This window comes from Cygnus olor, chromosome 7, assembly GCF_009769625.2.
Source record: "Cygnus olor isolate bCygOlo1 chromosome 7, bCygOlo1.pri.v2, whole genome shotgun sequence".
Lineage (NCBI taxonomy): Eukaryota > Metazoa > Chordata > Aves > Anseriformes > Anatidae > Cygnus > Cygnus olor.
Window position 1 is genome coordinate 15,702,530 of NC_049175.1, and position 16,771 is coordinate 15,719,300.

General features: G+C 40.7%; 1 protein-coding gene across 13 annotated transcripts in view; it reads right to left on the bottom strand.

Moving 5' to 3' along the window:
- The window catches only part of PRKG1 (protein kinase cGMP-dependent 1), a 466,091-nt gene that overhangs the window by 156,383 nt on the left and 292,937 nt on the right, over positions 1 to 16,771 (bottom strand). For all 13 annotated transcript variants that reach the window (XM_040562953.1, XM_040562952.1, XM_040562956.1 and 10 more), the window contains one exon: positions 12,260 to 12,323. In XM_040562953.1, the coding sequence (XP_040418887.1) occupies positions 12,260 to 12,323 (64 nt within the window). The remainder of the gene's footprint in view (positions 1 to 12,259; positions 12,324 to 16,771) is intronic.

The window sequence follows — 16,771 nt, forward strand, 5'->3', positions numbered from 1 at the left end:
AAAAAAACCCCACACCACCTGAAATTTGAAGCAGCATTTCACTGATTTCTTTTCTGATCTCCTGGAAACTGTTCCATGATTTTACCATTGCCATGTGCCCTGATGGCAACCACATCCCAGCTGAAGTGGTTTTTTTCTACCCACTGACCTAGGTGAGAGGGAGGGATGCTTAATGCAGGGGGACAGTGTAAAAACCAGGAAAGGATGACACTTCTCCAGGGGCAGCTGGAAGCAATGCTCCTTTGCACAAGGAAGGCACAAAAAAAATGCAATAAAACATGTCACTTGAAAATTCAGACTGAAAATGGGAGTCCCCATTTGTTTTCAGGTTCTTGCCATTCCTATGATGCAATTTCACAACTCTATCATCTCTATTGACCTCTGCAGGCATTCAAGGAGTAAGACATTTAGAGATTTTTAAGGCTGTGCTTGGGGTGCCTCTGCCAGAGCTGCACCCTCAGGAGGGGAAGCAGCACAACCTTGGGTTATTATTTCTACGGAAGGAAAGAAATATGTGAATGGCTCCAATCTGGTGCTATTTTGGAGAATCCACATGTTTCCATTGCCGCTTTCATCCCCCACCTCCCAGCCAGACCTCTCCACTTTCCCTCTGGAGACCTCCAGCACTGGCTTTTCTGCCTTCACTGCTGGATGCTGTTCAATAGCCAAGAGAGCTAACATTTGATGCTAATGAGCGATCTATAGCTTCTCTAGGTGGGAGGCACATCCCAGCAGTTCTGCTATTTGCTGTTCTTGATCTGTTTAAATACTCAACTCCCTGCAAAGGCAGTAACACTAGTGCAGAAACTGCTCTGCAACAGCCCAGCAAGCCACTGTGCTGTATGAACAGTTAATGAAATCTCTTTTAAAAATCCTGCCCTTCTGAATGTCTTTCGGGATTCTTGCATAGATTTACAGTTGCTTTACATATGCACGTATCCACACGTGTTGGTGGGCCATAGGAGATGTAGTTCTCCAGCCAGGGCACCTCAGAAACTTTCACCTGACTTCAGCACATTTTATAATTTTCACTGGGGGGAAATAAAAAATAAAAATAAATAATTAAAAAAAAAACAATAACAACAACACAAAACAGATCCTGTGTTTGTGGCTTATGAAATAAGCCCAGAGAAAAGTGCAGCAGTACTTCTGACAGCAAATTAAGAAATAATAAATCCCTGCTGTCTGTGGAGTAATCCAGCTCCCCACGGAAAGCCTCCAGAAAAGATTCCTCCCAAGCAGTTGGGATTTTCAGTGTAAACGCAAGCTGTTTCTTGAGAGATTTTAAAATTAATTTCATAAAAAACAGTTTAAAGAGATAGCGTATTTCCTCAATTGTAAAGGAGGTTTGGCAGATGCCCTCTGTGGCTGCAAGGTTTGCATTGCTCACTGACTGTATCCACCACAAACACTCAGCAGGTCACAGAATCATTAAGGTCGGAAAAGACCTCCAAGATCATCTGGTCCAACCATCCCCCTACCACCAATGTCACCCACTAAACCATGTCCCTAAGCACCATGTCCAACCTTTCCTTAAACACCCTCAGGGACGGTGACTCCACCACCTCCCTGGGCAACCCATCCCAATGCCTAATCACTCTCTCTGAGAAGAAATGTCTCCTCATTTCCAGCCTGAACCTCCCCTGGTGCAACTTGAGGCCATTCCCTCTAGTCCTATCACTAGTTACCTGTGAGAAGAGGCCGACCCCCAGCTCTCCACAGCTTCCTTTCAGGTAGCTGCAGAGAGCAATGAGGTCTCCCCTGAGCCTCCTCTTCTCCAGACCAAACACCCCCAGTTCCCTCAGCTGCTCCTCACAGGACTTGTGTGCCAGGCCCTGCACCAGCTTCGTAGCCCTTCTCTGGACACATTCCAGGGCCTTGATGGCCTTCTTATACTGAGGAGCCCAAAGCTGAACACAGTACTCGAGGTGCAGCCTCACCAGAGCAGAGTACGTGGGGTCCCATCATGAGAAGAACTGAAGCTGTTAAACACGTAGAGCAGATGCAAGGCAGGGCTGCCTGCAAACAAAGACACTTGTCCTGAGCATTTTCAGGTCAGAAGTCATTTCCAAAGCAGTGAAGTGGCCTCACACATGTTTGCTATAGGGGTTTATTGGTGAAAATGGGGCTTCAATGGTAGTTACCAGACATTTTGCAGAGAAAGAGCAAGGTGACCACCACCATGCTGACCCACATGGTCAGCAGCAGAAACCACAGAAATGACAAGGGTCTGCAAAACTGCAAGGGAAGTGGCTAACTTTTTAATAGCTAGGGATGGATTTAGCTGAGACCATGGTAGGGAACAGAGTGCCTCAGGGACAAGAGAGTACTCGCGCTAAGCTGGAGGCAGAGCCCTGAACACGTCCATGTCTGGTGGTGAGCTGATGCTCATGAGAGCTCGCAGCCCCCTTGCAGCCCCGCTGGCAGACCTGCCACCTGCGCAGACCTGAGAGCCCTCAGCGGTGAACAGAGGGGGATGTACAAGCTGTAGAGAATTTTAAAAATCGCCCTTACCACGTTTTGCCAAGGCTTGCCAAGGTGGAAACATGAAGCTATTTCTAAAGAAAACATTCCTACAATAAACAGAAAAAGTGTGATGTATTTTGGAGATACAGAGAGAAGTTACTTACTTTCAGAACTAAAGAATCACCCTAGTTGTACAAGGAAATATTCACTCCCAGGAACTGAAGTGTTTCTTCACAGACTGTGATTTTAGTTTTTCCATTGGTGCCATTTAGTCCCTGCACTTCACATCGAGCAGAGGCCATGATTACGCCACCCACTTCAGCCTGCTGAAGCTGAAAGGAGAGGGAGGTCCTGTCCCATCCTCTGCTTGCCTGTGACACTTAAACCACTAGTTCTCACTGATGGTAAGAGGTCACATCACAGCACAACTAACACAAGCTGAATTAGAAAAACTGGCATTCAGAGAGGCTTCTCTGCACAAAGCCTCCTGTTTGTATCAAAGTCTCAGGATTTTGCCTGATAAGTCCAGACAAGTCTAAGCTGAGGTCTGCAGGGTGCCAAGCTAAGAAGCTCTTGCATAGGTGATGTGTTTTGTTTCTTTCAAGGTACATAATACACAACCCATTCAAAGTCTTGGCCCTATGGATGCAGAATTTTTACATTCATTATGATTACAATATGTAAATTTTGCAAAGGACAGAGATGCTAGCATCTCCTCATGGGTTTATGAATGAAACTATCTTTATGCTAAAGCCTACATAGATAACCACAGAAAGTTTTGCCCAGTTACAACCCTCGATGCTATTTTTCTAAAGAAGTCCATGTACTCTGTTGGTATAGATGGCCCCAGTGTTTCCTGGTGCTGACAGTGTTACACACTTCTAGAAAAGCAATACAATTGAGAAAAAGGAGCCAATCAGTCAGGGACTCGATTACAATTTCCCAGCACCTTTATTTTAACCAGCAGTACTCTATTTTCCTCAACCACAGTCATATGAACCAGATAAATATTTAGTCCTCTTTATCTTGGGTATTCACACGAGTTTCCATTTCATGACACGTGCTGCTCCCTCCCCTCCGATTTTCCATCCCTGTTATTCATGCAAGACACTATTTGGTTGATATTTGTTAACACAGGATCAGCACTATCTGGCCCAAAGGCAGCTTTCCATTCGATTCCCACCAAACAAGAGAAATGCAGTGGGATGTGCCTGAGGTGGCAGATCTGGCACAAGGAGAGAAAAAATAGTGCCCTGTATCAGTGTCACCTCATTTAGCCCTTCTGGGTTTCATTTCCACTAGGAAGAGTGGCCATGGAAACCGTCAAAATAAGTCACATGCGTTTTTTTTATCAGGATGATAGATTAATGGCTTATTCAGTTTGTTTGTAAAATTTTATTTTAACAGACAACTTGTTCTGTATGGCTTCAATTTGCTTTCACATGGAAGAGCAGTCTTAAATACAAATAAAAGCTTATGCTCTAGTTAGACTGAGCCATTCAGCTGATAAAGCTTTGAGTGTTTTTAAGAACTCATTTGTTACTCGCCCTCACCAGTCTTGATCTGAGACCACTTTCAGGCTGGAGGGTTTTACTGGGTTGGGTGGAAAGGGCATGGCCATAAAACTACCCTGCCTCACCCTCAGACCTTCAGAGATGTTTCTCTGAATTGTGTTTGGGAAATACAGGAAGGGGCCAGGTGGCATCAGTTCAAGGATTTTCCTTGCTCAGTATCCTCTCCCCAGCAGCAACCACAAGTCTGTGGTTTGAGAAGAGTAAAAGCAGGGCAAATATTTAAGGAACTTCTCCCATATGGTCTCAGCACCTAACTGCTTATGCACAGAGGGTCTCCAGTTGGCAGTCTCCAGGTCTCTTCTTCAACCCACAGAACTTTTCTCCACCTGCATCACTCTAGGTTTTGCAGATAATCTCAACTGCTGCATGAAGGAACGCCTCCTTCATTTCTACCGCTGCAGAACAACTCAGCAATCAGGATGGTAATTATAACATCCACATGGATGATGAGGTTCCCAACATATCTGTGGGGACAGGAATATTTAAACAACTCCTTTCCTCCACTGTGATAACTAAGCATGAGCTTATTTATAATTGCCTTTAAATGGTCAGTGCCCACAACAGACTGCAGAAAACCAGAAGAAAAAAAAAAAAGCTTAAGCTTTTTAATCAAAATGAAACCTTTTATTTCAATGCAAGTATTCTAACAATTTTTAAAGTAAGCTTTACTGTACAGACATGTCATTACATAGAGAAAAACATGATTATTTTTCTGTTTCTCCCTAGTATCTTTAAAAATTATATTTAGGTAATTCATCTGCATTTTGTACTGCGATAATAAAGATGATCTATTTTCCAGTTAGATTAGCACTCTATTTTTATTTTTTTTTAATGCTGAAAGAAAATGTTTCTAGTTCTTTAAACAGCCACAATTTGCAGAGGAAGATACAGCGTACATACACTAAATATACACACATTTTGCTGATCAAAACATGCTGCTAGGCATCAGCTCCATAAGTGTCAGTCAAAGGCCCTATTCAGGAGCAAATATTCCATAGGCTGAAAGGCCAGAAAAAGTTTGTCACGTACATAAAAGAAAGATGCTATTCTACTCCATTACTCTGGACATTGCAACTGACTATTTTGTTGTACTCCTGCACATAATTTTTGCCAAATACATTTTATTTTCTAGTTTTTATTTTTTTTTCAGTAGACTCAAAATGCTTGTTTTCTGGAGCAGTTGTGCAAACAAAGCTACATGTTCTTGAATCTCATTTGAAAAGTTAACAAACACAAATCTAGTATCAGAAACTGAAATTTGAATCAATCATGACTGAATCTGTTTTGTTTCCCCCACAAGCAGGGCTTCAACTGTATCCCATAACTCTTTTGGTAAATACACTTCAATAGAGTGCGAGCTTTAATTAGAAAAGATAAAGAAATCTTTCCTAACAGAAACTTTTTACTCTTCCTTGTTTATTTCTAATTCCCCTTAAATCTAGTTTGTGTCTTTAAATTAGAGCACTATTTATCTGCTGCCGATTACCTAGGCATAACCTACTGTCATGCCCTCCATTTGGAAAACTGCTGGCTCCTGCAGGATGGACGAGGATTACATTGACCTGAGGACAATTCTCAGTCCTATTTATTAGAAGTACTAGTCATATTGAAAACTGATTAATTTTGTGTATTTCTCCTATTCTGTTCACTGTTGCCATGTGATTCTGCATAAAAGAAGTGCACACAGCCTCCGTTAATTAAATGTAGGCATCATAAGAATTTCTGATCTGTATTAATTTCACAAAGTGGAGAAAGAAGGATGGTTGGCATCTTTAGTGTGGAGACCACCAAAACATGGCAAGTCTGAGCAAGCCAGCTTTTGAAGCTGAACTAGGCACTGAAACTTTCTCCAACATCACCACTTTTCTTCAGGCCCTGCAGTGGAAGCAGCCAGCACCACTAGCTACAGAAATAAATTTTGTTTTTCTTTTATCATTCATGCTTTACTCGGTTCATTCATTCTTTTAATTGGGAAAAAGAAAAAAAAAAGAGTGGCAAGGAATTCTCATCAAATAAATTTACAGCGGCATTAATTAAATGGCTGAAGACAGTTGCTGCAATCCATGCTTTCAGCACTTTCAGATCACCCTCCCAAAACGTGCTCTGCAGGCAATCAGCGAGCTGCAGGAACACGGAGCTCAGGCTCAGCATAATCTGCCTGCGGTATTTAATACATTTCTCTACGCTTCTAATGCTCAAATAGTTTGGCAGCTTCTTTTGTCCATGACCATACATGCTTCGGGATCAATGAGAAGCTAAATCACAGCCTCCTTGGTTTAGAGAAAGTACATTACTGGCACTTGGGACTCCATAACACATCAAATTAAGATTCTGAAATATCAACATTTCTAGTGAAAGTTTCCAAAATGCACACTGGGAGACACGGGGAACCGCAGTCCCAGGGCCATAACACACTCGTAAGCCAAACTGGGCAGCAACAGCACAGAAAACCCGAGCCTTGTGAATGGAGTGTTGGCATCCTTGACTTGGGGGAAGCTGGGTATATTTCAGAGTACATACTACTGCAATACTTTATCTATGGCATAGTTATCTATTGCTCTAGATACATAATACATAGGAAAAATCAATTTTATGTAGTTTAGGTATGACATTACACCCAAAATAACACAGCAGTTTGGTAACCAAATGAGAACGGCACTTGTTGCTTTCTGTTGATCACCCCGCTCAGATTCATACCAATCATCTGATGGGGATTAGCATGCTAAATCTGAAACAGCAAAGGAACATCAAGTACACAGGATTAAGAAAGCTCCAGTCAGAAACACCAGTGAAACCTTATTTCAGCCCCTTTATGTGCGTTTTTAACTACAAAACTTTAAAGTCATAAGATAATTTCTCCAGGCTCTATGCACTCCTGGCCCTTTCCCCTACCTTGAAAGCCATATGTGACTCAACAGAGCCAAGACAGATATTCAGGCAGATAACAAGGCCATCCCTGACATACAGGCAAAGCAATCTCACTCTTTGAAATAGGATTAGTGGTTTAACTTAGGAAAAAAATTAGAAAAATCACCTGCAGGCCGGCAGCTGCAATGAATAATTTTAGATCAAATGGATAAGTCATCAAAATCATAAGCTACTGGAAACGGTTTCAAAAGAGACACGGTCAAGCAACCTTAATTATAAGTATTGTTAGCTGTAATACTGATTTTAGATACAAGTCTTTCAAGGATATAAGCTTTACATTTGAATGACACAGAGGATATACTTGAAAGAGGAAACAGGCTACAAGAAAGATTTCATTTCCATCTTGAGGTTGGTTCACATTTTTTTTGCCCCAAGGCAGATGGCAGAGCCCAGATTTTCTGACTGCCCATGCCCACTTCGAGCTCATCCTTATCCTTGGCCTAATGGGAACAAAGACACCGGACCAACTTTTCTTCCCCCAGCCCGACATGTCACAGACACCTTCTCCAGGTCAGCTGTCCTTCTCCCTGCCGGCAAGTTCCCTTTTCTCAGTATCCACTCTCCGTCCACTTTGCAGAGAGCCTATACGTTTACCACGAGGAATAACGTACCACGAGATTATACCAGAGTCTGGGTGTTCTGGGATTTGGTGCTTTCTTCTTTCCCCCTCTTCTCTAAAATCATAAATTAACTTTTCTCTCTCGCGCTGATAGTGCAATAGTTCCTTGCATTCTGATCCACTTCTTACAGACTCACAGCCCTCCATTCTTAAGAATTTTATTTAATGAATGGAGCTAATCTGTAAATAAATATAAAAGCAACTTTGGTACCTTCCAAATAACCACTGGGTACAGCACTGGATGCATACCGTCCACGTAACAGTATCAGTGCCGTGACACACAGGGCTTTTTCAAATGCCTTGTCCTTACAGGTAGGAGTTTCTCTGCTCCCACTAGAAAAAGAGGTGAGAGGTATGACACCTGAAGATGGGGAAGGAGCTCTTCCCTCTCCTCCCACATTTCCCACAAAACACACCCAGGCAGCTACATCTCCACAGCGCCTTGGAGTTCGAAGGCTGGGGGACAGGACAGGACCCAACACAGCAGCTCACTCGCATTAAGTTCATTCTATGGCTGTTTGAACACATTTTAGTTTCCTAAAATTGTTAACTTACTCCTTTCTGTTATAGGCTGCCTGCAGAATGCTAAGGCAACATATTCTTAGGAAGGAACTGTTTACTTACAAAAATATGTTCATTTTCTCCCCAGTATATAACTGATACATATTCATCAGTGCCTGATGAAATAAAGACTTCCTCTGAACTCCAAGAAGAATCAGTATGTCTCTATTCAGAAAAGAACCATAAATTGTTTCAAAGCCTTCAAAAAGTGAGGAAATAAAGATGAGGCTTTTGCCTGTTCAAAGAGATTTTGGATTTATAACAGATTTAATCACCTACCATAAATATTTCAATTTGCAAACAAGTTTCCCTCTACCATCCAATAAAACTATAGTTTTTATTCACGAAACTTCTGAATAATGTGCAAGAAGGCACTTTTAAAAACTGTATTCCAAAGGTGACTTGTGTTCAACCAGGGCAAGGATATTTATGCAACTGATTCAGGTATTTATACATCTGAGAAACACAGCACTCATGGGTAATGCACAAGCTGCATCGAAGCAACTGTTCTTTTCTAACTACACTAATACACCAATATTTAAACAAACATGACAATTTTCCTTACAAAATGAACAGTGAAACTACTTTGCCATCAGTTCAACGTTGTTAGGTAGCAGGGCTGTGAGTATGCGATACCAGAGGAAAATGTTATGGAGGAACAGATTTTTTTATTTATTTTAATATGAAGGAGCAACCCAGGGAATGATGGTTAAGGCACTGGAGATAGGTCACAAAGTTTTTTTTTCAACAGAACTAAAATATGAAAAAGGAGGCACTAAGGAAGAAACGTAAGGAAAACATAGGGGATAATACTAAAAGCATCAGTATTAAACTTTTCCTGTACACTAGGGCTACATGTTACCTCTCACATCCTGGTAAACAGCAAAGACAGTTAAGCCCTTCCAAAAAAGTTGTTTCTCATGCAGAATTACTGACAAATTCGTGTCCTTCATGCCCTGCACAGTACGAACACTATTAACCCTTGCTTCCTCACTTCTCCCAAACAGCTTCCCCTGCCAGTAGCTCAGTTAGAGGCTGAGCTGACCCCAAACAAGCGCACTTGTGTTGACTCAACACCCCAGTAACTTATATCTTTCTTCTCTACCTACCCAGTAATTTGGATCAATCTCCTAGGAACTTTGCATCACTAATGCTTCCTCCCACGCATCAAACTTGTTTTAGGCAAGCAATTACAAGTGATTTGAGGGGACTGTCCTAAAGGCAGAAGACAGAGTGATTGCATAAACCACCTCCTTAAGACTACCACAGCCCTAATAAAATAAGTATCCAGTCTTGAGCTGCAAAAATATATTAGTCGTTGACTCGTGCATTATGTTTGGCAAGCACAAGGATAAACTACGCAATAAAATCACAGGCCAGGCAGAGCTGTTCCAACAGAGATGGCATTAAAACCAAACTAAATCAACCTCTGCACTGAAAGAGCAGCTCTGCTTTCCACAGTGAAACACACTGCAGTGGTTACAGGATATTTTGAGAATTGTTAATTATGTAACATATAGCTGACCATTAACAAGCATCAGTGTCATGTGAAGGGATATTAATATAATGAAGAGTGGAATGGAAGGAGACAGAGGCAGGCTTTGGGCACTCGCAGCAGTGTGCCAGGGTCTAGTTGTGACACCCAGATCCTCCTCAGGGCTGTAGGTGTAACCTAAAGCCACGGTCAGACGCATGCCAACTGTGGCCATCTGGATCCAGAGAAACTGCCAGCCCCAGAACAAGGCCTGGAAGTACGGTCAATTATGGCCTTAGAAGCCTATTTCACATGAATAAAAACAAAAACAAACAAAAAAACCACACAAAATATGGGTAGCTTGGGTTTGGATCTGCTGAAGTTGAGCTCCATAAACCTGCTTTGAATCTCACACAGTATAAATCACGAGCAATCACAGCGATGTGAGTGATCATCCACAAGTTAGAACCCACTGCAAGAGAAAAGGAAATTCCCTAGTGTTCTGTTAATTCTCATTCAAGTTATCTTTGCGAAGAAACTTGTTTTAGTATTTCCATCAATTCCAGAAATGAAATTATGTTATCAAATATTGACCTTTTTTCCTACCATCTTTTTAATGCCATTCCCTGGTTTGATTTTGATAATGGCCAATTAAAACAGCTTATTTTTTTTTTTTTTTGCGCTTCTGGGTTTTAGTTAACACTTTTTAGAAATTATTTAAAGAATGTAGGACAGAAGTATTGCATTATTCACAGAAGTGTATCAAAAGAAAAACTGCATGAAATTTTGACATTAAGAAAGATTTTTCCCTGCCTCAAACTGTGCCAAATGAGTCACTTTTATTCAACCAGCAACACAAAGGATAAAATAAAGTTATTGCTGCCTAGTTTCAATATGTTGGGTACTGCTAAACAAGATGCACATTGTGACAGTACGGTGATTTTATAGTTTATGTAAAATATGATGTTAAATCAAAGAAAAAACACAGAGTAACGAGGACAAATCCAAGTCAGAAACTGGAATTAATTTGTTTTGGGAGCCATATCCAGCAGTCACCCAGTACAGAGTGGGAATGATCTTACAGTGTAGTTGTAGCAGCCACCCTAAGTTTAGCTGTCCTCCTGCAGCTGCTGGTAAGAAATAAAGACCCTACAAAAGTAGCAAAGCTATGCTCTCGTAGCATTGTAGTAGCATGATTTTATCACTATACAGCTTGCCTCTTCTCCATTTTTCTAGTCACTTCTTGACTTTAGCTTCTTTTTGATACTAGTTCTCTCAAAAAACACAAGGAAAAGAAGATTGCAGACAATTACCTTGGTAGCATTGCAAGTTTAAAATCAACAAGAGTGGTGTTAAGACAACCTACAGATGATTACTGCTTTCATGCCTAATTTCTTCATTGATATTTGTTCTGATCTGCCTCCCCCCCCCAACGTCCATTCTCCCTTGAAGCTTTTTCTTAACTCTTGACAAGGCGCTTTATGTTGGTTACTTGATGCAGGCAAATTAAACTACCTGTTTCTGGTTAGGCATGTGGTTTGGAGACAGGCAAATTTAATTCATAGCATACTGAGTTAATACAGCTCTCTAAATCTGAAGACTTCTCTGGCAGTAAAGGAAATAAAGCTTATCTATGAATATGCAATTACTCTGCATGACAGACGTGTGAATTTATCTGTATACAAAGTAGTCAAAGAAATAACAAAGTCATATCAATGCTCTGAAAATCAACTTAAACGTCAGCAGCTTCATTTCTTAAAATCAGTGGCAGAGGCGGTACTTACTACAGAGAAACATTTTCTTATAAGCAGTTATTAGGACTGTCTCTTGATGGCAAGGCATGTATTTTAATAAGAAAAACAAAAAAAAACAAAACAAAACAAAAACTAACAAGGAATGAAATAAAATACTTCTGTACACAAATTTCCTGCAGTTAAATCACAAAGGGCTACATTTTGAAAGGCTTTAACAGTTTCTGTAGTATTTAATAACATGCAATTCTTCAGGTGCAGAATATAACACCACGTGAATAAACTATGCGGACAAACTGCCTGCAACGCAACTCATATTTTGTATCCATTTTACACACTTGCTTACAGGGCAAGGTTTTTTTGTTTGGCTTTTTTTTTTTTTTTTAATTAAAAGCCTGAAACTAATGAAATAATAGTTACAGCCAGGTAGGCAAGGCACAACTGTGGACAATCAAATATCTTGACATATTTTATATTTACCCATCTCTGCTGTAATTCCCCTGAGAGTAGCTTTTCCATAACATCTACTTTAGGGCATGATATGGCCCTCTAACATAAGTTCCCCGTTACATTTGAAAGGAACTGCCATTTCCACGTACCCCCTTCTACACCACTGACCCAGGACAGAAGGTTTCCCCTCTGCACAACACAGGAACTACTTCTTCGATCCCCAGTTGGACAGAAATCCAATTAAAGATATGTAAGCCCTGTTCAGAAATGGATTCATTTTTCACACAACTCTTCTCATCGTCCTGACATGCTGGAGCAGTCAACCATAATTGGGAGCAAAATTGTGAAGCTGTTCTTTCGGAAAAGAGCCTTGATATTGCTACCAGAAGGCTCACAAACTCTGAACTCATTAGCTCTCAAAATTAAAAGCACTTACCTCTTCAAGGACATCTGCAAGCTTACTAAGTATCTCCTCAGGAAGGCTCTGGAATGTGGGAACGCTGCAATACAAGAGAAACTTCCATTAATGGATACTGCTGTGTATTTCTTAAACCCAGCTGTAGTTCTTACATAACTTTCACACATATTTAGCCCTCATCACTTGGGGCTGAACAAGTGTTGACCAGAAAACCAGCATATATAATGGCAAACCAATCTTTGCCTTCCAGCCAAGAGGTATTTTAAAGTGTTCACTTATTACAATGGGAGACCACTTGCAGTAAACATCTGGAGAACCACTTGTAAATCTAGTAATCAACTATGAATAAATTAAGGATTTACTGGAATTAATCTGTGCTGCAAACCTGTTCAGTCACATATATGACTGTACTAAATTTTCCTGCTTGAGCTCCATTACACCAGAAATACAAAAAACAAACAAACAACAACAAGAGATCATTTCTAACCAACGATACATAAAAGATTGAGTGAAACTACATACAGACATAAACGCAGGGTAAGGGTAAGGGAATTGTAACAAACCGGAATCGAACAGCTGTTATAATTATCAAAGACCTCATGGGAGAGTTTTACATCCAAGGCTTGTTTGTTTTCTTTTGCCAAAATGCCAACTTTTCCACTTTTTTTTTTTTGGTAGTATTTCCCTTGCCAAAGATCTCCCACACATGCACGGACTTGCTGGTCAAGATGGGAGTGGTGCACCTATAGTCCACAGAATTTTAATTCTGTCTGGGGGAAGATGAGGGATATGAAGCTGTCTCCAAATCTCCTGCAAGTACCCTGACCTTATCTGAGGTCAGGGTGCACCTCCACGACCTTACAGTCTCGACCCAGAGGTCCCTGCCAGCCTCAGCTACTCTGCGACACCTTGCTCTCTCATTTGCCGTTTTTCATAGAAGCTTGATGTTCACCAGCATTCCCATGTGATGCCAAACAAAACACATGAGCACAATGTATGTTTCAGAGGCAGGAAGGCAGTGCTGTACCTGCTTTAATTAAAAACGCTTGTCATCGGCAGCCTAATTAGCAATGCATCTACATGAGCTATTAGCTCAAACATACCACCGAGCTGATACAGCTCTTTTGAGCCTGTTTCCAAGAACAGCTCGCTCAGGATTTGCTTTATCATGCTCCATTACAAGGCATAAACATAATCTTATGCTGCTAATATTAAATTTAGATCCCCAGTGTGTTGCTCTAGTTTCAGGAACGCTGATGATCAGGTGCAAAGCTAGGAGGGAGCTGGCTGCTGGGGGGAGTTTCCTGCAGAGAGGCAAATATAACCCTAAATAAATCAGATTTTGCCTTTCATGCAAGTTTTCACGTTATTTTTGATCACATGCAAGTTATTTGCCATGATTTGTAGAGCTAAAACCCCAAACCCACTAGGTTTTTTGCAACCCAGAACTTGCTGGAGAACAGGTCCTGTCATTTGACTGTGGGGCAATTAGACCACTTAAGTTTCAGGAGCCTGGAACAGTTTCTGAATACACAATTTGATGACTGGTAGTGCACCCGGAAAAAACCCAGCCAAAAAAAAACAAAGGGAGGACTGAAGACCTCGCAGAGGGCATGCTAGCAAATAGTATTGTGCTTGAGGCCAAGCTTTCCTGTTACATGAAGTGCCCAGTGAACTTAATTTGTGAGCACAGTTTAAGCAGAATTTGCTTTTATTAACTTAAATATATGCTACTCTGTAATGGAATTAAGAAGGACTTCTAAACCTTCTATTTCTTTAAAAAAAAAATGCAACTTTAACTGAACATGTAAATTAGTAACAGGACAGAACCAGCCAGCTACGTGCAGAAAACTGTGATTGTTCTGGCTCTCAGCTTTTTTCTTCTTAGGAAGCACTCCTTTTCAATGGAAATACCTGGCTCCACAATGCAACATGAACACAAAACAAACAAAAAGGAGTTATATGTTGTCTGGGCCTGAGCATAAGATGAAAGCTCATGACACCAACACTTGCGTTCCGACAAGAGGAATTAACTAGTGGGAGAAGGTAACTCTCCCAGACACCTAGGCAAGTTCTGCTGTGGCTGCACCACAACACTCCTGAAAGGGTGGACAATTCACTGCAGTATTTTTATTTATTGTTTTGCAAATTATGTCCTGTGAGTCTGTGCAACCCATAGGAGGGTAGCAGAACACATTCATTATAGCCCAAGCACATGAGAAACATGGGAACAGCAGGTAACCTCTGAATGAATTGAAATTTTATTATTGAAAACTTGTGATATTAAATAAACAAGTAAAATTGCCTAGGAGAAACGCTTATAACTTAAAAACAGCAATAGAGAAAGTCAACTTGTTGACACAACAAGCTCCAACTAAGGCACATCACAGATGTAGTATCCTTCTCAACAGCTAGAGGTAGCAGTACAGCCAAATTGTACTGGGGTTTCATCATAAGAAGTCTTACAAGACTGCCCATCACTTCAATACCTAAATAAATAAATAAATAAATAAATAAACAAATAGAGCTGCCTACCCCCAAAACAAATAAACAAAAACAGAAAGACCACCTGTACTGAACAAATGTCTTTTGAAAAAGCACAGGGAAAACATTCATCGACCTGTTAAAAAAAGTGTTATAAATTTCTGCAAACAGAACTGATGATAACAATGATAAAAACAAGATTTGAAAACACACTCAAGTGTGTAACAGTACTGAACACTTGGCTTGATTCTCCAGTTCAAATATATGTAAACACACACACACACACATCCCCTCCATAACAAGATTAAACAGAGTCTTAAAATAGATCCTTACTTGCCTGTCCTATGAAGATTTGCATATGAAGATCAATATTTTGGAGACTATTTCCATGCAGGTAACTGCACTCACATGAAAATGGAGCCTCAACTCTAAAGGGAGAGCTTTGTGGAAAGCATCTGAGCAGCAAATTGCTGCGAGTTGGAAAACATACACTGGGAAGACAAACAGGAGCAGAAGGAACCAAAGAAAGAAATCTTTGAAGATTTTGCAGCAGTACAGGTAAGAACAGTTAGATTCTGTTTTCTACTATTTTGTGAAACTGAAATCTGAAAACACGCAAACCAGATAATTTAGCATTTCAATTCAGATGTATTCATTATTTACAATGGAAGAAGTCATAGCAAACAAGGCTCTATCTCATCATGAAATCATTTACCCTGTGCACAAGTCTTAAAAAAAAACAGGACTACATAAACGCAGACTTTCTCTGACAAGTTCTTTTCTCCCCAGTCCTTAAAAACCTTAGGTAATGAAGGCTTCAAAACATCCATGTAATCCATTCTAGATCATAACAATTGCTACAGCTAGAAAAAACATTTTGGTATCTAATGCTCATATCTCTCAGCACAGGGCACTTCATCTTACCTGCAATCCACATGAAGCAGTTTATTCTACTTCTCTCCATAACCACCACCCACATAGACAAGGAACTTCACCTTTTGTACACTAACACCTTATTTAACCTTTCCTTCCAAGTTGTGTTTCCCACAAGTCTGATGATCCAGTCCTGGGGACTTCCTCCAGCTGTCTCTTATTCCAAACACTGAGCAGCAATTGCTCTACCTGCACTGAATACTTTATTGTGCAACTGACTGGAAAGGGAAAATCTGCATTCAGACCCACCCAGGCAGAAGTGTGAATGAACACCCCTTCTTGTTCATCGTGGGTGAATACCTTGATTGGTCACTCCTAGGACAGAGAGAGGGTGACCAGGGTTTTCTCTGCTGCCTGATCCTTTAAACATATTTTGTGAAAAAATGGTGATTAATTGCAGAAGAAGCTCCAGCTCTACTATAAATCCTCCTGTGAAACAAACAGCTGACTGGTGATCAACACTGCAACACTTAATGCCTGTAACACTGATCAGTTTAAAAAAAAAAAAAACGCACAGAAACCCCACCTATGTACTGTGATTAATGGCATAAGGCTCTATATGGAACAGAGAGGCTTTCACAACTGAAATTCTACTCACCTGTAGTCTCCCCCTGCTCCTCTAAGTCTTTTATTGTGATATGGGTGCTCAACGATATTTCTACTATTTATGCCTGTTTTATATGACCTGTCTGCAAAAGTACAGTCCAAAACCCACCTGAAGAGTGACCTCCAGGCCATCCTACAAAGCTGCTTAATAGCACACGATGAGGAAAAACAGATCCCTAACCAGCGTTTTCCGCCTGGTTAGTGGCTTCATGGTTCAAGTCTGCATAAGAAAATTGAATTTTACAGCAAATGGCAATAAACGTCATGTTTTTAAATCAATCGACAAACACCACAATGCTTTATCACTTCCTGTTCCAAACCTTGTTAGATTTTTCCTTTGACCACGAAACACAGAATTGAACTAGCTGCACCTGTGGAGGAGCTGCTTAGGCTGGCAAGAAGATGTGGCTTTTTGTTGGCTATATCCCACGCTATGGAAGTATTTTGTACTATTTTTGCTATTGTACTATGTTTGCTACTGTGTACTTGATGACCATCCATACACCT